General features: G+C 48.5%; 2 protein-coding genes across 3 annotated transcripts in view; one reads left to right on the forward strand and one right to left on the reverse strand.

Moving 5' to 3' along the window:
• DUSP29 (dual specificity phosphatase 29) overlaps positions 1-7,170 on the reverse strand; it is a 33,280-nt gene extending 26,110 nt beyond the window's left edge. The window contains exon 1 of one of the 2 annotated variants that reach the window (XM_055536567.1): positions 2,174-2,376. In XM_055536567.1, coding sequence (XP_055392542.1) covers positions 2,174-2,238 — 65 coding nt within the window. In that variant the 5' untranslated portion in view covers positions 2,239-2,376. Of the gene's footprint in view, positions 1-2,173; positions 2,377-7,085 lie in introns of those variants that run through there. The other variant, XM_055536574.1, reaches the window with a different exon arrangement.
• Positions 2,360-22,828, forward strand: part of SAMD8 (sterile alpha motif domain containing 8) — an 80,287-nt gene continuing 59,818 nt past the window's right edge. The window contains exon 1 of the mRNA XM_055536544.1: positions 2,360-2,382. The gene's annotated coding sequence lies outside the window, so the exon portion shown is untranslated. The remainder of the gene's footprint in view (positions 2,383-22,828) is intronic.

A 22,828-nucleotide genomic window follows, 5' to 3' on the forward strand; every position in this document is an offset into this window, starting at 1 on the left:
ATTATCCTCCAGCATGTAGATTGAATGGGGGGAGAGAACAAAGCACAGAGCCGTCCAGAAACCACAGACCTGTAATCTTTCCAAATCCTGAAGGCGGCTTGTGTGCATCTCTCTGCATGGCTCCCAAATTTCTGGATCTCATAGAGGCCAGGAGCGTCTGTTTCCCAGATCACAGCCAAAGTGGAAGGGGAAGACAAACCTGCTCTGTTTGGTTTCCATAGATTTGATCTAAAGATTAACTGCCAAGGTCTCGATGACACATACAATATCAATCACAGGCTAAATGTCATAATGAGAGCTGGGCAGGTTGTCAAGAGAGGCCTCCAGGTTCCTGTTACAGCTTCATATTGAAAGGTTTGGTCCCAGGAAATCAAATGTCAACTTGATGGCTACTTGGCCTTTATTTGCAGCATCAGCTTGCCTCTTCTCAAAGGATGATAGACTCAGGCTCCTTCCTGGAGGGCCAGGCAGATAACAGAGGAGTTAAGTACGTTGGGTGTTAAAGAATAAAACAAGCAAAAGCCCAACTATTGGCCTCAGGTAGGAGCATTGGAAAAGACTCTGATGCTGGGAAGGATCGGGGGCAGGAGGAGAAGGAGATGACAGAGGATGAGATGGCTGGATGGCATCACTGACTCGATGGACGTGAGTCTGAGTGAACTCCGGGAGTTGGTGATGGACAGGGAGGCCTGGCGTGCTGCGATTCATGGGGTCGCAAAGAGTCAGACACGACTGAGCGACTGAACTGAACTGAATTGAGGAGACATCAGGGAGTGGTGCGGACTGTGGCACAGTGGCGAGGAAACGGCCCCACTGAAGGGGGCAGCAGCTTGCCATTCCATGTGGGAATGCAAGCCTATATTGGTTATTTTTATGAAAAGTCAGAAAGCCAGAGTTTTGTGGGAAATCAGCTGATTTAAAAAATTTAAGTCAGTAGGCAGCTGCACTAGAGACTAATCTTGTCCTGTTCCATTCCTCAGTTTGGATCACTGCAGTGGACAGCTCGTTATACACAAAAGACTTCGTCCCTCAAGCCCCTTTATTTCCCTGATTGAGAGTATTTTCTGGTCTTTGCACTGATCCTGTTTATTGAAGCACCTCACAACAACTTGTTCTCAAACCCTGGTTTCAGGGTCTGCCTTGGAGGGAACCCAACTAAGATACATGATCTTAAAACATTCTTAAGACACTGTGATCTTAAAACATTCAAAGACACTGTGATAACAGAGAACGCCGAGACTGAGTGGTACTTGACCTATAAGGCCCAAGCGCCGTTTCCCTCTGTGAAACAGTAGCCTTGCTTTGAGAAACTATTTCCAGGAATAATCAAAATTGGGATCCCTCGTTAATCCTGAATCCATGTCAGGTTTTTCAATGGTACAGCTTGTGTTTGATTAAAGGTTTTCCTTGCCAGTGAAGAAGGGCTAAAGCTGAATTTAGAAATATAATTTTGACACCATGATTTGACTTTGTGTAAAAAAAAAATTTTTATGGAATTTAGGATTAACATATGCACATGACTCTATACAAAGTAGATAACCAGGGACCTACCATATAACACAGGGAACTATATGTCTTACAATAATCTATAAGGGAAGGAATCTGAAAAAAAAGTATATATGTATATTCTTTGATATAACTGAATCACTGTACTGTACACCTAAAACTAACAATATTATAAATCAAGTATACTTCAATTAAAAAAACTTTATATTATATATATATATATATATTTTTTTTTTTTTTTTAACTAGGGAAAAAATCACCAAATACTGTAAATAAGTAGCAGGACTCAGAAAGATATTTTTGTGTGTCTTCTATTTTGGGATTCTTTATAAATAATCATATTTTATAAGAAATAACCACATCTGTATTTTTTCACTGTGCTGGCCAAATAGAACAGTCTGGGCTGGAAGCTACTTGTGACTTCGGATTTATGATTTCCACTTCATCTGACTTGCCTCCAGGGCCTGGCTGTTTCCTGGGGCTCCTCTACCTCTCTGTCCCTCTCTCCCCACATTCACTGGCTGGTGGCCCTTCTGTACTCTCACAGCCTCAGCAATCACTGAAGACTCGGATCTACACGTCTCATCCTTCCTGAGCTTTGCCTTCTTCTTTGATAAAATGGAACTGTAACAAGAGGGATGAAGATGCTTCAAAAACACACACTTACCCTGGATTCTTTTGCTTTCTAAGGTGGAGGATGGAAGAAGCCCAGTGGAGAGATGCATCATTCATTTCAGCAGGAAACTTGAATATCTAAGTGGACCCCCTTGAGCCTGCAGAGATTGGCCAGGTAGCCATGTCCAGGAGTGAGAGCCACAGAACAGGCCTCCCGATTAACAAAAAAACACCATTGAAGGATCCTTTTGATGGGAAAAGGTGAGTCCTAAAGCATATTTCAGAAAGTGATGGAGTGAACAAAAAGCTAAATTATTCTGTACAAGAAAGCAAGGGGCGTTCTGAGCCTCTAGAACATCCCCAGAGCGGGTGTGAGGGGACGGCTGTAGGCTGTGGGAGGCAGGGCTTGGGAGCCAGGTGAGGAGCATCCAGGGTACACAGCCACAGGATTCCTCAGAACAGGGATCCCCATGCTTAACTCTGTGGTTGCAAAGAGTCGGACATGGCTGAGTGACTGAACAGCAACCGACTGTATCAGTCTTCCCTAGTGGCTCAGTGCTAAAGAGTCCTCCTCCAATGCTGGAGACGTGGGTTTGATCCATGGGTCAGGAAGACCCCCTGGAGAGGGAAATGGCACCTCACTCCAGTATTCTTGCCTGGGAGATCCCAGGGGCAGAGGAGCCTGGCAGGCTACAGTCCATGGGATCGCAAAAGAGTTGGACATGACTTAGCGACTATGGCTATGTCAGCCCTCTCGTTGTCACCCTGAAACTTCAGTGAAACTGTTAGATGGTACAGACTGCTGTCTTTGCTGTGGTTTTGAGAAATCAAAGGGGAAGAGGCTTGTGTTGGTGGAGAGAAGAGACCAGAAGTGTGTGAAGCAGCATGTATAGTCTGATTCTGTTCTTGTACAAAAATACATTTCACCAAAACATTAACACTAAGCATATGCTTATTTTGAATGATGAAATTATATGAGCTTATTCTTTTTTCTAAGGAGCCATCTTTTCTAAGATCTCTTGTGATGAACATATAATACTTGAGAGTGTATGGCACGGGCAGGAAGCCTGTGAAGGTTCTGTTTGAGAACTGTTCTGGGTGTGGTACATGCACTTTCTAAACCTGTGGACTGAAGGTACAGACAGGTGGCCTCAGGACAAGGCCTGACCAGGAGTTCCTGCCATGACACACAGCGCCGAGCACCTTCCAGGCCATGTGAATTTCCCAGCAGCGGGGCTGTATCCTCCGAGAGCCCTCTGGTGGCAGAGCCAGGCCTGGGTCACATCACCGAGTCATTCTGGTCCCTCAGTGCTTCCCGGAAAACCAGAAGTGAGTCAAGTTTTGTGGGTTCTGAAGTGTATACAGTTTCTTTAAGAAAAAGAAAACCCAATAGGTGCAGGGACTTAGAAGAGGCCAGTGCAAGTGTGGGGTGTTGACTCTTTGGGGGTAAATCTACCTCTGAAGGACTGGAGACAGACCTCAGGTGGAGGGGGCAGCATCCATCCCCGTCCCTTGGGACTCTCTGACTCTGCTGAGCCTGGTCTTGGTCAGGCTGATTCGGCCAGCAGCAGGGCTGCTTTTTGACTTCACCTCAGAAGTTAGGCCTGGCCCTGCTCACCCCCACAGTCCACCATATCCCTCTGTTAAGTGCCAGGCCTGGGCTGGGCCAGAGAGGTCTCTGCCTTCTACAAGTTTCTGGTCTAGTAGAGCAGTTTAGAATTTAATCTTCTAAAAATGAATCCTCTTCCTTTGAAGGTATCCTGTATTTATGGACATAACATATTTACCTTCCTAAATGCGTTGGGCTCTTGGGGAAAGTTAATCATGACACCACCCAAGTTGGGCTTGGAATGTGCCTTGAAAGAAGGGGGAGAGTAAAAATGTTATTGTGGTTGGGAAAATTACTCTATTAGGAGAGTAATACCTACCACAAGGGTACGTGGAAGGGCAGAATTTGGCAGCAGTATATGTATATGAATATACATGTTTTTAATTTACCGCAAGTCATGCTTGTCTTTATGCATCTTAAATCTGCGAAAATGATCCCAACTAGGAAATAAAAGTTGTGGGATTTTTAAAATATTAAAACCTGGATGTGAAAACCTTAGGAATTTTTTGTTGCCTATAATTTAATTCCTCATATATCAGACACAACCCAAGTTTAACAGATTTTTCTTTTCCTTTTGGATTCTGGCAAATATGTTAATAGGAGGCAATTATGTGAATTAATGTAAAATCCTTTTATTAAAAAAAACAGAGAAGGCTTCATTTAAAGAGGTAATTTAATATTCCTTCTAAGATGGGGTTGATGTCATTAACTTGTTTGATTAACTCTTCAAATGGTTTCAAAGTGCTTCAGGGTGGTAATTTATGAACTCCTAATTGATTTTTTTCAGTCTTGGTTTGGCAGAGTTGGGCCTCCCGGAAACCGTGAGGAGGCTGGAGGGCCACATGCAGCTTCCTTCCCAGACAAGGGGGCCGGCCGGGGTTGCCTTGACCTCCACGACCAGCCCCGCAGGGGAGAGGAGGCTGTGGCACAGGGGACCGCAAGAGCCTCTGACCAGAGCAGTGGTGGTATAAACACTGCAGGCAGTTACACAGCTCATGAATTCAGGAATAGATGGCCTTTTAGCCCCTCTCTTTCAAGGGTCACTTCCCACTATGTGCCACCTCAAAATGTGAGGCTTCCTCATGAGGGGGGAAGATGTGGGGGTAGACTGTGGGGGTGCAGCCCTCACCATGGTCTCACCCCCCCCCACTTGCCATCCGCACCACTCTCACTCACTGGGTCCATCTGTCTGTGCTGCACAGAGGAGGCTCTAGGCCGTGTGAAGGCTGTAGGCCAAGCTCCCACCTCCCACTGCTACCACTGTGTTAGGAGCTAAGTTCTGAGCCCAGAATGTGTTAGGAATAGGGGTAGAACTGGGGGCCAAAGGTCTCTGTGGGGGTAGTCGTGGCAGACAGGATGGGGCATTAATATGTCTGAACATCTTCCTCTGGGTGATGGGGCTCCTTTGCTCATGGGTGAAGTACAAGCAGAGCTTTGGGGAGGAGGAGAAAGGTCTCTCTCCAATTTGTTAATATCTGGTGCCCATGCCAAGCTGTGATGAGACTTGATCCCCTATTTGCTGTGGAAGTGGTGGGTCCAGAGCCATCAAGGGTTATCTGCCCTGGAGTCAGGCTGGAGGGGACACACGGAGCTCTGCCTCCTGACACCAGGACCTGGAGTGGCCTCGTGCAGGCGGGAGTTCAGGCAACGAGGGAAGTGGGTGAGGTGTCCCCCACCCCACCTCACAGAGGGCCACCTGAGCACAGTGGCTACGTGGCCAGGCTCTGAGGCACACTGGCCTCGCTGTGGTCTGGGCTGTGTGATGCTGGAAAAGCTACTCCAAGGCTTTGTGTCTCAGTGTGCTCATCTGAAGTGAAGGTGACGAGGCACATCCCTCCCTGGGCTGCTGCGGTCCAAGTAGTAAGTACATGGCCATGTGACTACCTAGAAGACAGGCTCTCTGAGCCGCGCCTCACATGTGGCCAGCCAGGACCCCTTGCCGACTCACAGGGTTGCAGTGTCTGGAAAAGGCCAGCCCTGGCTCCAGGGAGGGCAAGCTTCCCCCTCCCCAAGTGGACTCAGCTGGGCGTCACCAGGGTGACGGGAAACAAAACTAAGCCCCCGGCCTCAGGGTCCCCTCTGCCCCTTGTCCCCTGTGAGGTTGTCAGCAGCCACTGGAAATCCAGCCTCAGTCAGGACTCAGGGTCCCCTCCAGTCCAGTGCCACCCTAGGACCGACATGCCCCCAGCAAGGGCTTCCAGCTCGTCAGATGGTGGAGGGCCATCGCCCCAACCCCCCAGCATGGATCTGTTTTTGCCCCTGAAGAGCCTCTGACCTCCCCCTGACTCCTTAGACCCTCTCCCACGTCCCACCTCCCCCTCCAGGCCCCAGGTTGTTCCCCTGTACAGGATTCAGCTCAGAAGCCCTTCAAGTGCTATTGGCAAATGTCATTTGGTGGGAACAAAATGCTTCTGTTGTGAAGAAGACAAAGACGAGGGCACGATGGAAGGTTCGGGGCATAAGAACACAGACCGAGTACAGAGCCCCTCAGATGCTGGGCCTTTAGTGGGGCAGCTTCTCCACACACACACACCTTGCACCTTCCCCCATCTTACTTGAAGTGGTTCCCCTTGGAATGTTCTCAGATTTCCTCAACACTCAGAGTCCCCCACTCCCAACTCTTGGGTCCAGGCCCATGAGGGGCCACTGGGGCCACAGAACAAGGGCCCAGGGTCTAATGGGAGAGCCTTGGTCTGAGATACAGGACATGGTCCCACCTTCCTGCCTACAGGCGCTGGTGTCCTGGTCCAGAGGCCAAGCCCCTCAGTGACCCAGTCTCCCCGTCTCTACCAGAGCAATCATCCCCAACCCACCCTCCCACCAGGACAGGAAAAAGCTTCAAAAATAACCACTCTGTCCAAATGATGTTTAGGGTTACTGAGGACACAGGAAGCGTTCTCATCCCCAGGGTTTTGAGGACTTAGTTGTAATTTGTGCTGCCCCACGCTTGACGTGAGTCACCACGGGTGTCTCCATTCTACCCCCACCTCCTGCTGAGGTTTTTTTCCCCTCTACTGGCTAAATGGATAAATGCAGAACCTTGCTGGAATATGATATGTGAGGCAATGCATCCAGTGCCTCAGAAGGGCCCGATGAGATTTAACCCACCCTATTATCCTTTAGAAATGGTCATTGAACTGGAAGCTTAGATTTAGAGGAAGGGAAGTGGAGAAAATTTCTTGGGAGTCTTTAGGGAAAGACAGAGCAAGAAGCCTATCAAACTGAGAAGATGTCAGCTGGTCTCTGCTGCTCCAGAGACCAGGTGGAAAGGGGTCCTCTGATCCCCACACCCGGGACCCCAAAGAACACTTGACTGAACCCAAGAGATGCCAGTCTCCCCACCAGAGGGACTTACCTGTGCGCACTGGGTCCTGGCCTGGTCAGGAGGCGCTGGTCCGTGGGGCGTGTGGCAGCCGCACACCCAGCCACTCTGACTGGCATCCAAGTGCCTATTTTTAGGGTCAGATCTGCTGACACTGACCTTGTGTGCTGCCCAGTCTGTGAGGAGACCTGTGGCATCTGCTTGCAAAATGATTTGCCAGTGTCACCTGAAACCCTTGACTTTGGGAGTCCTGTACCTGGAGCACACACGCTTGTCCCCAGCCCAGCCACGGAGGCGGGACATGCGGCCACTAACGCGGGGACAGGTAGGGGGATTTCCTGGCTTTGTTTTCTTGGGATGGATGAGGCCAGGTGCCTGCGGGGCCCTGCCTGGGGCTCTGTCCTGGAGCAGCTGGAATGGGGGCGTTTTGCAAGCTGGCACAGTGCCTGTGCAAGGGCAGGGGGCCCCCAGCCTGGAGAACTCTCCACTCCAGTATTTTCTGGGAGTTGGTGGAGCTGTCTCTGAGGAGTGAATGGAATGATTGCCACATCATGCAGGGTGATCAGTGAACCACATCCACCTTCCAGAGAAACTGGAAGCTTGGGTTCATTTGCATTGTGTCCCTTCTTGTGAGACCTTCGGCAGGTGTCCAACCCATGCCTGGGCTTCAGTGGGGAAAATAATCATAATGCCACCCTCTTATGTTGTTATGAGAGTTACATGAAATACAGTGTGGAAAGTATATAGCCAGTGCCTGATACATGCTAAACATTTTAAAAATACTGGATGGTATTAGGAGGCCAAAAATATTCCCAATTCAACAGTCATTCCCAGATCTCTCTTCTTAGCAATTCCTTCTCTCAGCCTCCCATCTCTTGGCCCAGCCTTCTTTGCTCCTACGTCCCCACCACCACCCCTGCTATGGTCTTCTTTTTTAGGGCTGCAGGGGTCGGGGGATAGTCCTGTCCAGGCTCCTCTATTTTTCTGGTAAAATCATTCCAAGGCTTCCTATAGTTCCTTTTAATGAGTGACTTGATTTTCCATCCTTTCCCATCCTGTCACCCTTTTTGGGCATCCTTCAGTGTGTGAAGGATTAGGGGGAGTGGGTAGGGGGTCCCCAGTCTGTCTACATCCTTCACTTAGTAGGGTCTCTTCTTATGTTGGGGTCATTATATTGCCCTCTACAACTTTGTATTCAGCAAACCAAAACACAATTCGCATGTTTGATGACTGCCGGTTTCATTTAGAGCAATTATGTCTTCTACTATTTTTCATTGCAAAACTGCTAAGAAAGATTTTGCTTTTATTGATTTCTTGGTGCAGAGAATATGCACAAGGCAGAGTGCTCGGGATTTAAGCGCACAGAATGCATTAAGGAGGTCAAGCTGTCAGGGTCCACACGTCCCTGCTGTCACGTGTCCCTTCTGCAATTGCCCTAAGAACTGGAGAAGTCAGAGATGCTGAAACTAACTGAGGCTGAAGAAAGGTTTCCATCTAGCTGGGAGCCTGGGGGGCCAGTCCCAGCCTCAGTTCCAAACCCAGCCCAAGTTAAGGGCTGAACTAGCAAGAGGAGCTGCTGAAGATGTAGATTCAGAGGGGGCAAAATAGCTAAAGACATCTGGGATGGATAGAGAGATAACCATTAACAGAGCAAGGTAGTATTTCACACTGTCTAGAAGGATGGCCAAGGAAAGATTGATGTGTGTTGCTGGATTATCACCTCCACTAGACTAGCCCCTAAATGCTGTGATCAGAAGACTGGTGACTCTCTCCTCACACCCTACGTGTTGCCAATCCTTCACACATTAAAGGATGCCCAAAGGAGAGTGACAAGGGTGGGGAAGAGTGGAAACCACATAATTAATTATGAGAAACTATAGGAAGCCCTGGGAAGAGTTGATTAGAAAAGAGTGGTGGTGGTAGGGGACATCTGGTCCATCTTTTAGTTAGCTGAAGGGCTCACCTGTGAGAAATGACCGCCTTCTCTGCACAGCTCTCAGGGCAGAACTCAGGCTGTGGGCGAATGCCCCAAGATCTGCCTGTTGTGGACACAGCACACACACCATTATGCCAGGATGGGAGCAAGCCAGGTGACCATTGGCTGGACTCAGAGATGTCTCTAACTGTTTAAGATTCCGAGGATAATCCACCAGGATTCTATGCAACAGCATACCGCCCTAGTGCAGGCAAAGTGTGATCTGTAGAAACAGCTGTTGTTTTCATTGTAGCTTCTTAGGAACTTAACGTACATATGGCAGCACTTGACATAGGTTTCCTCCCAAAGCCACTGCCTTCCCTGACTCAAGTGGCCTTCTCTGACTCAAGTGATTTTATTAGCAAATTCCTTTCCCCCAGAATCTCCCTCTACTTTCTCCATTTTCACAGACACTACTCTGGATCAGAATTCCACTTATGTGCAGTGGCAAGGTATGGTAGGCAGAATACACCCACACTCACACTCATGCACACCCCCACATCCTAATGCCTGGAACCTGTGAATATGTTACAAGGCAGAGGGGAATAAAGGTTGCAGGTGGAATTAAGAGTGCCAATCACAAGATCTTTGAATAGGGAGAGTACTCTCTATCACCCAGGTGGGCCTGATGTAATCAGAATATCTCTTCAAAGTGGAAGAGAGAGGCTGAAGAAGAGAGTTGAGTCCTTATGAGAAGGACTCAGCTTCCTGTTACCAGCTTTGGAGATGGAGGAAGGGGCCACAAACTAAAGAACAGCCTCTGGAAGCTGGAAAAGGCAATGGATTCTCCCTTAGAACCTGCCGAAGGAATGTAGTTCTGCCCATGCCTTGATGTAGCCAAGTGAGACCCACGTCAGGCTTCTGACTCCAGGACTGTATGAAGATCAGTGTTGCTTTGAGCCACTCAATTTGAGGTGGCTTGCTATAGCAGCAGTAGCAGGAAAACTAGTATATGATATTTGACTAGTACCTGACTTTTCTGGTTTGAAAAGATCCAGAGGTTCTTGCTCTGTGGACACCAGAGTTTATGTGGATGCTGAATCCAGCCAGAGCCCAGGGAGAGGGTGCCCTCCCAGATGGAACCCAGAGGGCCGAGGCCATATCTCAGCAGCACACGGGTGTAGTCTGATGTCTTGAGGTCCTCTGCTGTCCACAATGGTCTTTCTTCTTTCATATTAAGAAGAAAAGCAAACAAACTGAGGCCCGTGTTCTGCAGCCCGCCCAGAGCCCTCCACGGCATCTCCAAGGACCGCTGTCCTCTGGAAGGAGTCCAGGTAGGACGGCTCTCGTTTCTCTGGGGCAGTGTCCCCGCAGCCTTCTTGCCTCTCCACCTCACTGGCACATGCCACCCTCCTCTCCTCCAGCCTCACCCCAGGCTGGACACCGTGCTCGTCTGTTCTTCCTCCAAAGCACCACTCACCCAGCGCCGCTGCGTGTGGCAGAGGGGACCACAGCACAGAGCAGGAGGCAATTCCAAATTCCACGTCTGAGCTCCTCAGTCTTAGGAAGTTGTTGGCTGGGCCCCGCTCCCAGGGAATGTCTCCATCTTGAGGCACCGTCCCTGCGCCTGCCGTGTTCACGAGGCTCCTCGCTGTGTGTACAGTCGTCACAGCTTTCCTTTCCTTCTCTCCTGGGCCTCTCCCTCTCTCCTCCAGAGCTCCCTCAGGAACCTCCCAGATTCCTGCTCTCCAGTGATTATGCTGAGCACATCAGCTCCCTCTTAGTCTCAGCCTCCCAAGCAGAATAAGCTAGGGGCCTCCCTTTCTTATCAAAAAGCCCACCATGGCATTTTCCCGGATAAGTCACTGTCACCCACCTGAGAGAGGAGTTTTTTTTTTTTTGACTCCCCTAGACAGTATGATCCACAGACCCTGGAAGAAGGAGCCCTTCGCTGAGCTTCTTTCTTAGAGATCCCCACCTCTGTCTCTCTCTGTCTCTCTCTCTGTATAAAAATTATTGAGATATTTGACATGCCTTTTTCTATATGAAATCTTTGAAATCTGAGTATCTTACACTTATAACACATCTCATCTTGGACCAGTCACATTTCAAGTGCTCAATAGCCCAAGGGGCCGGGGGCTCCCATACTGGACAGCCCGGGTCACTGAGAGTGAGACAAGACCTTGTGCTGACGGGAATCGCAATGGGGGTTTCCATCTATCCAGGCCTGACCTACCTCCTTCCAGCCCAGGTTGTCCCCGGTGTGTGGGTGCCTTGAAGGCTTCTGTGACTCTCCAGGGAGCTTGCTGGCAGCCAGCAGGGCCATGTCTGCTGTGGAGCTCTCACTCTTGACTTTGATGACCTAGCGATGTGAGGACTTCGTGTTTGGAGAGAAGACCTAAGAGCCGAGGATGTTTCTCTGAAATTGATACCTCTGTTTATCTGCCTGGCTGTCAAAATACTGGGAGTGCCTGCTGCCAACCTCCTTCTGGGGGGCTCTGGAGCCCTGAGGACCCGGGGCATGGGCTGTAGGTCGGGGTCCCCCCAACCCCCCTTTCTCAGATGACTGCTGTTTGAGCCCTGCTTGAGTCTGTCAGTGATCTCAGCAAATGGGTAAATTGCATCTCTATTAGCACCTCTGTCTGCATGCCAGGACTTGTTTATTTTACAGATAGATGGCTGTTTCCTCTTCACGGCCTGTTAGTGCATCAAAGTAACATTGATGAGGCTTGACAGTGTGATTATTCATGTGTGGGAGGCAGGAGAGTGGAGGAGGAAAGGGCATGTGCTTGCAAAACAGGACTTGGATTCAAATCCTGTCTCGGCCACAACTCTGAGCTGGTACAAGTCCCTTTGCTTCCTTGAGCCTGTACATTGTATCTAATAACAGGGTTTACCTATGGGGTTACCATGCAGATTAAATAAAATGATGCATATGAAGCCCTTGGCTTGGACGCAGAAAACATTATACACTAGCCATTGCTGTTCTCATTCTCCCTCAATTCTGGTTAATTGTTTTTGTTTCCCACTGGATAGATTAAGAAGCCCCTCAGTTCAGTTCAGTCGCTCAGTCGTGTCCGACTCTTTGCGACCCCATGAATCACAGCACGCCAGGCCTCCCTGTCCATCACCAACTCCCGGAGTTCACTCAGACTCACGTCCATCCAGTCAGTGATGCCATCCAGCCATCTCATCCTCTGTCATCCCCTTCTCCTCCTGCCCGCAATCCCTCCCAGCATCAGAGTCTTTTCCAATGAGCCAACTCTTCGCATGAGGTGGCCAAAGTACTGGAGTTTCAGCTTTAGCATCATTCCTTCCAAAGAAATCCCAGGGCTGATCTTCAGAATGGACCGGTTGGATCTTCTTGCAGTCCAAGGGGCTCTCAAGAGTCCTCTCCAACACTACAGTTCAAAAGCATCAATTCTTCAGCGCTCAGCTTTCTTCACAGTCCAACTCTCACATCCATACATGACCACTGGAAAAACCATAGCCTTGACTAGATGGACCTTTGTTGGCAAAGTAATGTCTCTGCTTTTTAACATGCTATGTAGGTTGGTCATAACTTTCCTTCCAAGGAGTAAGCGTCTTTTAATTTCATGGCTGCAGTCACCATCTGCAGTGATTTTGGAGCCAGCCCAAAAAAATAAAGTCTGACACTGTTTCCACTGTTTCCCCATCTATTTGCCATGAAGTGATGGGACCAGATGCCATGATCTTCATTTTCTGAATGTTGAGCTTTAAGCCAACTTTTTCCCTCTCCACTTTTCACTTTCATCAAGAGGCTTTTGAGTTCCTCTTCACTTTCTGCCATAAGGGTGGTGTCATCTGCATATCTGAGGTTATTGATATTTCTCCCAGCAATCTTGATTCCAGCTTGTGCTTCTTCCAGTCCAGCGTTTCTTATGATGTACTCTGTATATAAGCTAAATAAGCAGGGTGACAATATTCAGCCTTGACGTACACCTTTTCCTATTTGGAGCCAGTTCTGTTGTTCCATGTCCAATTCTAACTGTTGCTTCCTCACCTGCATATAGGTTTCTCAAGAGGCCCCTAGAGAGGATTAAATGAACATTTAATCCTAATAAACCATTAGGTTGGGAGCTGAAATGCCCCCTGTGTGCTTCACTTATTTATTGAAGTGATGCCCTACTCTGAGTCCAGGCCCTGTCCTTGGAGCAGGAAACCAGGGTCTGCCCTGGATGAGCTCATTGCCCAGCGGAAAAACAGAAACCTCTGAACACACACCAGCAGCACGAGAGGCGAGGGCTGTGATGGGGGTGCACAAGGGACCGCGGTTGCCCAGAAGAGCCAGGAAGCTCAGAACAGATGCTCAGAGAAGGCCAGCCTTGGCACTGGGGGAAGAGGGCTAGATGGGAGCATCTGTGGTAATGTACCATAGGCACTCAACAAACACTCGCTGCACAGAGTGCTGTTACTCCAGACTGTCACGGACATTTTCAGTTCAGTGCCAACCCACGCAGGTTTAGTTATGACACGTATCTTGTGCCAATTCCAGTTAGATTTGGGGGCATTGTCTGGGATAGGAAAATACACACAGACACCCATGTATCAATATATAAACATATGCACACACATGTATATACAAATATAAATACGCACAGCCGTATAGATACACATGTAGACATATATTAATATATGGGGGCTTCCCCGCTGGCTCAGTGAGTAAAGAATCCGCCTGCAATGCAGGAGACACAAGTTTGACCCCTGGGTTGGGAAGATGCCCTGGAGAAGGAAATGGCAACCCACTCCAGTATTCCTGCCTTGGAAATTCCATGGGCGAAGGAGCCTAGTGGGCCTACAAAGTCCATGGGGTCACAAAGATTCGGACAAGTTTAGCGAGTAAAACACCACCACCACATATATCTATAAGCTGAACTGAGCTAAGTTTTAGGGAGGGGTTGACTTTAACACATTGTGTGCAGTGGACCCTTTAGTCACAGGCTGAAAAGGGGCAGAATTCACCAGGGAGAGTTTAGAGAAAGAGATATCAATGAAGGGACTGCATACAGAGTGTGAGTAGGGTTAAGGGAACAAGCCAGGGATGCTGAAGCAGCCAGGTAGTAGAAAGCCATGGGCTACAGATGTGCCCGTGACCCAGCTTCCACTGGGCAGACAAGAACAACACTCTCAGGGCTGGCAGAGCAGCGAGGTAGAAGGCACCAGGGTCCCTGCATGACCCCTTGGAGCTGAGTCCCCTAACCAGTCTGGACTGCCCACCTACCTTCGAACAGTGACACCAGAGAGAAATAAACAGTTACTTAAGTCACTGTGCTTTGGACTCTCTCACAGTAACCTAGCCTGGACCCTAATGCTTTGAACAGCTAGTGTGGTTACACCAGAGTGAAGAAGAATGAGAATGTTGGCATACGAGGGCCTGTAACCATGGGGCCTTGTGGTCATGGTAAGGAGTTTGGGTTTTATGCCAGGGAGGATGCATACATGATTTGATGTGCATTTTAAGAACATTTTGACCGGTATGTGGGGAATGGAATGTGGTGAACAAGTAGTGTACCCGGGAGGGGTCTGCTCTGGTGGTTCAGGGAAGAGATGCTGGTGCCTTACGGGCTCAACGATGGTAGTGACAGGGTTCCTGAGAAGTTAGAGTCCAGGTATTGGCTGGCTGATTGTAAAGAACTACCTGGTGAATTTGACTTTGAGGTATTTGTTGTGAAATGAAATGATATGAAGTACTTAATTAACACAGGCCTTAGCACATAGTGGTGCTGTTGTTTTAATAAAGGTTCTCTGACTCTGATGGTGTAACTTTTCCCTGCCCAAGTTGCTGCTGAATCTTAGGAAAGAAGCTCGTGTTTTCTTAAGCAACCTCACTACTTTGGTGTCTGGTCACACGGTCTCAGACTTGTCCTTGAGGCCAGTTCTCGAGGGGCACCAGGTGTGCCCAGGGCCTGGAGAGACCCTCACTGCCACAGTCAGTCTGGCTTAGAGCGCGCGGAAAATTCACACACTCTGCCCTTCCCAGAGCGCCTCTCACGTGCTGGGCAGAGTTCTACAAGTGGAGGGAAAGGTAACAGCAGGAGAGGCTGCGCCACCATCCTCATGTTGCTGTTCTTCTTTCCGCTGGGATGTGCAAAGGAACTGAGGCCTCTTTATTTATCTTTAGCTCTTCTACCCTTCCCTGCAAGCCCGCTCCCCACCTGCTGGGAATTTCAGACACTTAAATTTGCTAAATAATAACATCCCAGCTTTCCAGTTAAAGGCTCAAACTCAGAATCCTCTTCCACTGTGCAAGCCAGACTGTGGATCTATTGTAATATGGATTGTGGAAGTAGTACATCAGGGTTTGCTGCAAGAGCCATAAAGGTGGGGAGGGAGCCTTGATGCTGTGGGGCCCCTTGAGCCTGGCTGCTGCTCATGTCCGGCAAAATGTCTGCCTTCCAGAAAAAATAAGTAAAGATTGCAAGGCACTCTCTATACCTTTCACTTCGTCCCTGGGACCCTGTCTTAGAGAATGGGGGTCACCACTCCTGCCCCTCCTCTACTACTTGTTCTCTCCAGTCACTCACTGACTTTTTCTTTCTCACCGGAAAATCCTCTGGGCCTCCTCTTACTGGATTTGGCCTCTTTTTCCCATTTGTCAGGGGCTATAAAAGTGAAGTGACTTCCAGGTAGGGTTGACTGATTCACAAATACATTTTTATTTTACGCATCTCCTCTGCAGGCTTCCCTAGTGGCCCAGTGGTAAAGAATCCACTGCCAATGCAGAAGACTTGGGTTCGATCCCTGGATTGGGAAAATCATCTGGAGAAGGAAATGGCAACCCACTCTAGTATTCTTGCCCGGGAAATCCCATGTACAGAGGAGCCTGGCGGCTGCAGTCCACAGGGGTCATAGAAGAGTCAGACATGACTTAAGAGACTAAACAATGAGAACAAATGTCCTCTATAATATTTGGGACATATTTATAATAAAAAATTATTTGTTGTTTATCTGAAATTCAGATTTAACTGGTATCCTGTATTTTATCTGGCAACTCTACTTCTAAGCAACTTGTTCATGGGGGAGACACAGTCATTGAATATTTTCAAAATATTATGCCTGATATAAGGCTTTACTCCTGCTGGTCTCTTGGCTGGACAGACTGGCCTCTCAGAAAGGAGGAGGCTGCCCCCCACCTCTTCTATAGCACGGGCTGTTCCCAGTTCCTCAGAGGAGCCCATTGTATGTGTGCTGTATGGAGAAGGCAGGGGAGACCATAAAGCAACCAACTTTGGCTTCCTGCCCTCCCTTAGTCCCCTGCCCATCACACCAGGCAGGCTTCCCTGGGAAGTGGGTAGCCCCATCCTGCTGGCAAAGCTGTTGCTTATCTAGAACTTTTACGAGTGCATTTTTATTGAGTTGTAATTGGAAAAAAAAAGAAACAAAAACTCCAAGACATTCCAGATTTTTCTCATAAGCCTGCTTCAGGCATGTGTGTGTGTGTGTGTGTGTGTGTGTGTGTGAGACTGTGGGAAGCATTTAACTTTTCTCTCTTCTTCCCTAAGTTAAGGACCAGAATAAAGATGAACTGGGGGTCTGGAGAGCCTGTAAAACTCTTTTCATTAAGCAAAAATTCTAGTGTTTGGATAACGAGGGCTTTAGCTAAGAGGGCTACATTTATCATTACAGTCTAATATCCTAATGTAAGTTTACAACAATATCTAAGAAACTTATATGTAATAGAATGCAGAGCCTCTTATACGTGTAAAACTCATTGGCAAAAGTGTATAAATCATATACATCTATTTAAAAGAATGAGAAAGTAAATCCAGATGATGGCCTCTTAGAAATGGGCTGGTGGTGAACACCTCACTGGGCCCCATTGCTGTTCTGAGAAGTTAATGGAAAAAAACTGCATCTCTCTTGGGGCCTATGTGACCAGGCCTCCCTTCCCCAGCCAGGAAGGATGGAGATCCAGATATTCCTTCTCAAGGCTCCTGGCTTTCTCAGCAGGAAGGAAAGAAACACAAGCTTTTGTGGAGGACTTACTGTGTGCCAGGCACTGGGCTGCTCCCCTGTTTCCATCATCACAAGAGCCCTGTGCAGTGTGGCATCTGTCCTGCTTTTGCCCTTGAGGAATGTGAGGTTCAGAGCAGCTGACTGTCAGTCCAGGCTCACATAGCTGGTTAAAGGATGGAGTCTGAATGGAAACCCGTGTCCAAGGCTCCTGTTCTTCCTGCCGCCCCATTCCCACCCCGGGCCGCTCAGCTCAGCAGTGGCAGTGTCTGTTGTAATCTCCTTGGCTGGAGATGTATTGCTGCTTCTTGGGAGGCACAAAGCCAGACCAAGAGTAAGAGGGGTAAGGCTAGCTCCTCCTGTGCAGTGGCTGTTTCTGCGACAGACCTGCCTCCACTGACCCACTGTCCTGCCCAACTCATTTTTTTCAGGGGATACCAGGGGTCTGATGGAAATTCAGGAAGGAAATAGTTGAGGTTCTTTCAGGTACCCAAGGATAAACTCACTCTCCAGTGACCTCAGGGGTTCATTGTAAGAATACACTGGAAAACAAGGAATCTCCTGGCGAATGGGAGTATCTCCCAGAATACGCCATAACTCCAGTGACCAGGTTTACGTGGGGTCTCATTAATTGTCAGCTGCTCTTCATCAATGGCAGCCTCTTACATCAGACCAGTCCACAGGCCTCTGACTACCTGAGGGTCAGGAGAACAACAGTTAAGACCAGCTTGGCTGCAAGTAACAGAGAATTGAAAAACAGGGGCTTAACCAAGACAAACATTTCTTTCTCTCTCATGTAAAGGGGGTGTAGAGGCAGTGGAGTCCAGGACTAGGAGGGATCCCAGCCAATCCCATTCTCGCCCTTAAGTGGAACACACATTGCCCTTCAGGGAGACTTATCAGAAGTTCCACACAGTAATTCACTACATCTTATTGAACAGAGAACATAGTCACTTGGCCAAAGTTACCTACTAGGGAGGTTGAAAAACGTTCTACTTTGGCTGGGTGCCAAAGTAGAGCTTACCTGGTGGCTCAGATGGTAAAGCATCTGTCTGCAATGCGGGAGACCCGGGTTTGATCCCTGGGTTGGGAAGATCTCCTGGAGAAGGAAATGGCAACCCACTCCAGTATTCTTGCCTGGAGAATCCCATGGGCGGAGGAGCCTGGTGGGCTACAGTCCATGGGGTGGCAAAGAGTCAGACACGACTGAGCAACTCCACTTCACTTGGCTGGGTGCATTGCCACCCAGCTAACAATTGAGGTTCTTCACCAAAGTAAAAGGGGAGGATGGACATGGGGAACAAACTGAAGGCCGTGCCCAGGTGCCCATCCTGGTACAACCGTCTATGGCTAGGACAGCAGAGCCGTAGAGTCATATGGTACAGAGTGTGTGACACCAGGAGTCCCTCAGAAAGAGGCACTGATGTGAGGGGATCTTTCATGGGCCGTACAGAGTGCTGTCTGTGTGGGATGGTCTATGAGGGGCCGTGAGAGCCCCTCCACCTCACCCCAAGTTTCCCCTTTGTAGTCCTACCTGCAAGTTCAACAGCCAAGTGAAGACGTGCCTTGCTAGCACCCTTGTGATCCTGGGGAAATTAACCTGCCCTCAGTTCTTTAAACGCACATGTGTATTTTCTCATGTCTGCTTAATGTGCAACCCTCTGCTGTAGTTGCTTCCAGAATCAGGAGGCTCTAGCAGTCAACAGCACTAAGCTAGAGCCCTGGGAGGCTTGAAAACTAGTCTGATGGAGTCCCAGTTATGGGTCCCAGGAACCCCAGTGTGGCCCTAGAGGGTATAGGAGACAGAGTCATACCTGCACAGGGCTGTAAAAGGGGAAGTGTTTCGAGGGATGGGCTGATGGAAGGCTCTGAAGTAGGGGCTGGGATGCAGGAAATCTCAGAAGAGGGGAGATTCTAGCAACTCCCCAGGAGAGAGGGCCAGGCTAACCAGACATCAGCTGGCTCAAGGAACATGGATAAAGAGATTAGTGCAGAAACCTGGGGGCATAACCTGAGAAGAACTGAGTGATCTGGGGAAAGGGACAACACTGGTAGCCCATTCCTCCTGCCTGCCAGGGACGGGGGAGCAGGGCAGCTAGCGGTAAGGTAGGGTATTTCCCTTTGAGTTTTCCTCAAACCAGGACTTACCCCATAGGGTTGTGAGGATTAAATGAAATGTATAGTTGACGTTTGAACAAGGGGGTTAGGGGCACAGACCCTTCCACAGAGTTGAAAATTCATGTATATAACATATTACAGTTGGCTCTCCTAATACAAAGTTCCTCTGTTTCCATGGTTCCTCCAGATCTGTATCACTGATTTACATTGGTGGATTCAACCAACCATATATCGTATGGTACTAAAGTATTTACTATTGGAAACAACCTGTCTATAAATGGACTTAAGCAGTTCAAACCTGTGTTCCTCAAGAGTCAGTTGTATAGTGTGACTGACTGACCTAGCTTCCCTTTGATCATAGTTATTTCATCTAAACCCTATAAACTGGTCATGATTACCTTTTTTCTTGATGCAAGATTAGCTATAATCAAGCCTCTTGAAGGTTTTCAAAGGATAACATGAATTTGCAGTATTTTAGGCCTAAAACAAATAATGGGCTTCCCTGATAGCTCAGTTGGTAATGAATCTGCCTGCAATGCAGGAGACCCTGGTTTGATTCCTGGGTTGGGAAGATCTGGAGAAGGGATAGGCTATCCATTCCAGTGTTTTGGGCTTTCGTTATGGCTCAGCTGGTAAAGAATCCGCCTGCAATGTGGGAGACCTGGGTTCGATTCCTGGGTTGGGAAGATCCCCTGGAGAAGGGAAAGGCTACCCACTCCAGTATTCTGGCCTAAAGAATTCCACAGACTGAGTGACTTTCACTTTTTCAAAGCAAATAATAACAGCATCATTTAAATTCAGAATATTTCCTAAAACCCATTTGCTGGTGGGTTTTAAATATAGAGAATCGGTTGTCTCTCATTTTAAAAGTTTAGTCAATTTATATTTTTTAACTAGGAAATAGTTTAAAAATACCAAAAAAAAGGAAAACCAGATATCTGTACCTCCCACAACTCAATATTGTCAAATTTTAACATTTTGCCATATTTGATTTCTGGTTTCTTTCTAAAGAAAGAAAACATGATGATGAAACTGAAAAAAAAAAAAAAGATATGTAATGTATCTAATACACTCAGCATAGTACCTGGCATACACAAAGCATTCAGTACTTGTCAACAAATTGTAAAAACACTTTATTTTGAAATAATTTTAGATGCACAGACGTTGAAAAGATAGCAGGGACATTTCTTAGCTACCCTTCAAGCAGCTTCCTCTAATGTTAACTTCTTATATAACCACAGTCCAAGTTCATGGTCTTAACAACACCTCACTTCTTTCACGAGCCTGCTCCATAGAACAGGAGGAGCAGATGCTTCATCACAGACTTCCTGGGCCAAGTGTGGCAGCAGGAAGGCTTCCTGGTAGAGGTGTCAGTCTGGAGCTCAACCTGTTTCCTCAGGTGCTCTGGGGCATGTTTGTCTTTCCCTGCCTTTTTCACCCCATATGCCCAGAATCTGAGTCCAACCCTTAGATCCCCAAGAAGGTAACCTGCTGAAACAAACGCCCCAGGCCCAGGCTACGGCTCTGTTCCAGATTCAAGGTGCTCCACCCAGCCAGCAAGGGCCAGCTGCCCACAGTTATAGACCCGGATGTTGATTTAGAGACTAGTTTCTGGAGCCACTATTTTGGATCCTGCTGACCATGCATGAGCAGGAAATAGCAACAAGGGCTGAGCTGTCAGGCAGAGCAAGGGGATCCAAGGGAATTGGGGGTGGGCAGGCTGGGCTATGGGGCAAGGATTAGCTTTGTCTGCTCTGGAGAATTATAGGCCTCACTAACCCAAGGGAAAAGCCGAGAGGTTCTCCATCCTGCCTGGTTGGGCACAGACTTCCGCTGGGACATGTGTTTACCCTTTGGAAGAGGCCCAGAGAGCACCTGAGGCAGCCAGCTGGGACTAAGTACCAGTGCTGCAGGGAGGAGAATGGGAGTTGTTGGGCAGCACCTGTCCTTCATGGCCAGAACCCAGAGATCCTGGATCCGGCAGGCAACATCCAGCCTCCTTTTAGCTTCTCTGAGCCTGTTTGTTCATCTGTAAGATGGGGATGTTAAGTCTCTATGACCCAGAGAGGGCGGTACATGTTTGTACGGTTCATAAATTGCAGGAGTGAGTGGGTCCTAAAACACATCCTGTGCTCAGCTCCCTGAGTTGAGCACCATGACTTGGAACTAGGTCTACTGGTTTGGTCAAAGGTGACTCTTTTTTTTTTTTTGATTTGCAACAAAGGAAAAGGACTTGCCCTCTGGAAATAGAGCAGATGGTAGAGAAGGATACAGACTCCTTAAGCCCCCAGGAGAGGGTTGGGTTGTCCCCAGAAAGCCTTGGCAGGGGAGCAAAGAGAGAGGTCAGAGGTGGCCCAAGGAGACAAGATGAGCTGGGAAGAGGGTGTCAGGGTGACCAAATGATGAGATGCCGTGGCAGGTGGGGCTGGGAGGAGAGGAGGTCCCCTATGGAGGCAGGCCCAGTCCTAGGGCCAGGTGGGGAGCCACTCCCCCTGGTGGCCCCCGTAGAGAGGGCACAGTAACACAGAACCCTCCCTGAAGGTAGGGTTACAGCCAGAGAGAGAGTGGGAGTCTTGGGGTCCTTGAGCCCAGAGAAAGCCTGGTGAGAGGCTGCCAGCTGGAAAAGAATGACAGAGCCCCGGGCACTTACAATTCAGATGACAGGTGATACACAAGGGGTAGATGGACATTTTGATAGCTTGTGGGAGAACACTTCACTGAGACTTGCAGGGTCCAGGGGGCTCCCCAGAAGTGACATCTAAACTGATACATCTCAAAGAGACCCCAGTGAAAACGTGTGAGGATGTGCATTCAGGCGGTGTAACCTGAAGCATGTATAAAGCACCAAGAGGTAAGAGAGTGGAACATTTCTGGAAAGTGCAGGTGGATTTAGTATTTCTTAATTACACGGCATGTATGGGAACAGAATTAGAAGAGAAATGTCTGGAGACATGAGAAATTCTCAGAGAATGAAGAATCTTTATACTTCGTCAAGCTGTCTGTCTTTGGGGGGCTGTAAGTGTTAGAGTGATCTGATCAGATTTTCATTTTAGTAAGATGTCCGGGGCCTGCATGGAGATTGGGAGGGGCAAGGCTAGAGGCAGAGAAAACATCGGGCTGAGCAGGAAGCCAGGTGAGAGGTGAGGTGGCTTGAATTTGGGTAGTCGGCAAAGATGAAGCTAAATGAGCAGATCCGAGCTCGCTTGAGGAGATAGAGTTGGTAGGCCAACTGGAAGAAAGGCAGGAGTCCAGGGTGACACCCACCACTGGCTTGGGCGATAATGTCCATCAGAACACTTCACTAAAGTGGGAACTAGGAAGAGGAATGGGTCCGGGTGGGAAGTGATGAAAGTTCAGTTTGAAATTCAAGTGCAGTATTCAAATGAAGGTGGCCAGTAGTATACTGAGGTTTTTGAGCTCAGAAAAGAAAATTGGGCCACCACAGGGGTCTGAGAGTCATCTGCCTAGAGATGTGGACTGAGGCTGTGGGAGCAAGAGGACCCCCCCCCCCTCCAAGGAGTGAGAACACAGAGGGAGAGAAGATGCAGAGGCCAGAACTCTCAAGAGACCTTGACATTCAGCAAGGGTCAGCTGGAGGAGGCAAGGGCTTCATAGGAACCGGCAGAGAGGTCAAAGGAAAGCCAGCCCATTTAATCCTCATAAATACCTCATGTACAGGTGAGGAGTTGGGGGCTTTTTGCACTGTTCTATTTTATTAGGGCACAAGAAGTAAGAAACGCAAAGCCATTGTTGCCCTATCATAACCATC

Source organism: Bubalus kerabau, chromosome 1, assembly GCF_029407905.1.
Source record: "Bubalus kerabau isolate K-KA32 ecotype Philippines breed swamp buffalo chromosome 1, PCC_UOA_SB_1v2, whole genome shotgun sequence".
In the NCBI taxonomy this organism is placed as follows: Eukaryota; Metazoa; Chordata; class Mammalia; order Artiodactyla; family Bovidae; genus Bubalus; species Bubalus kerabau.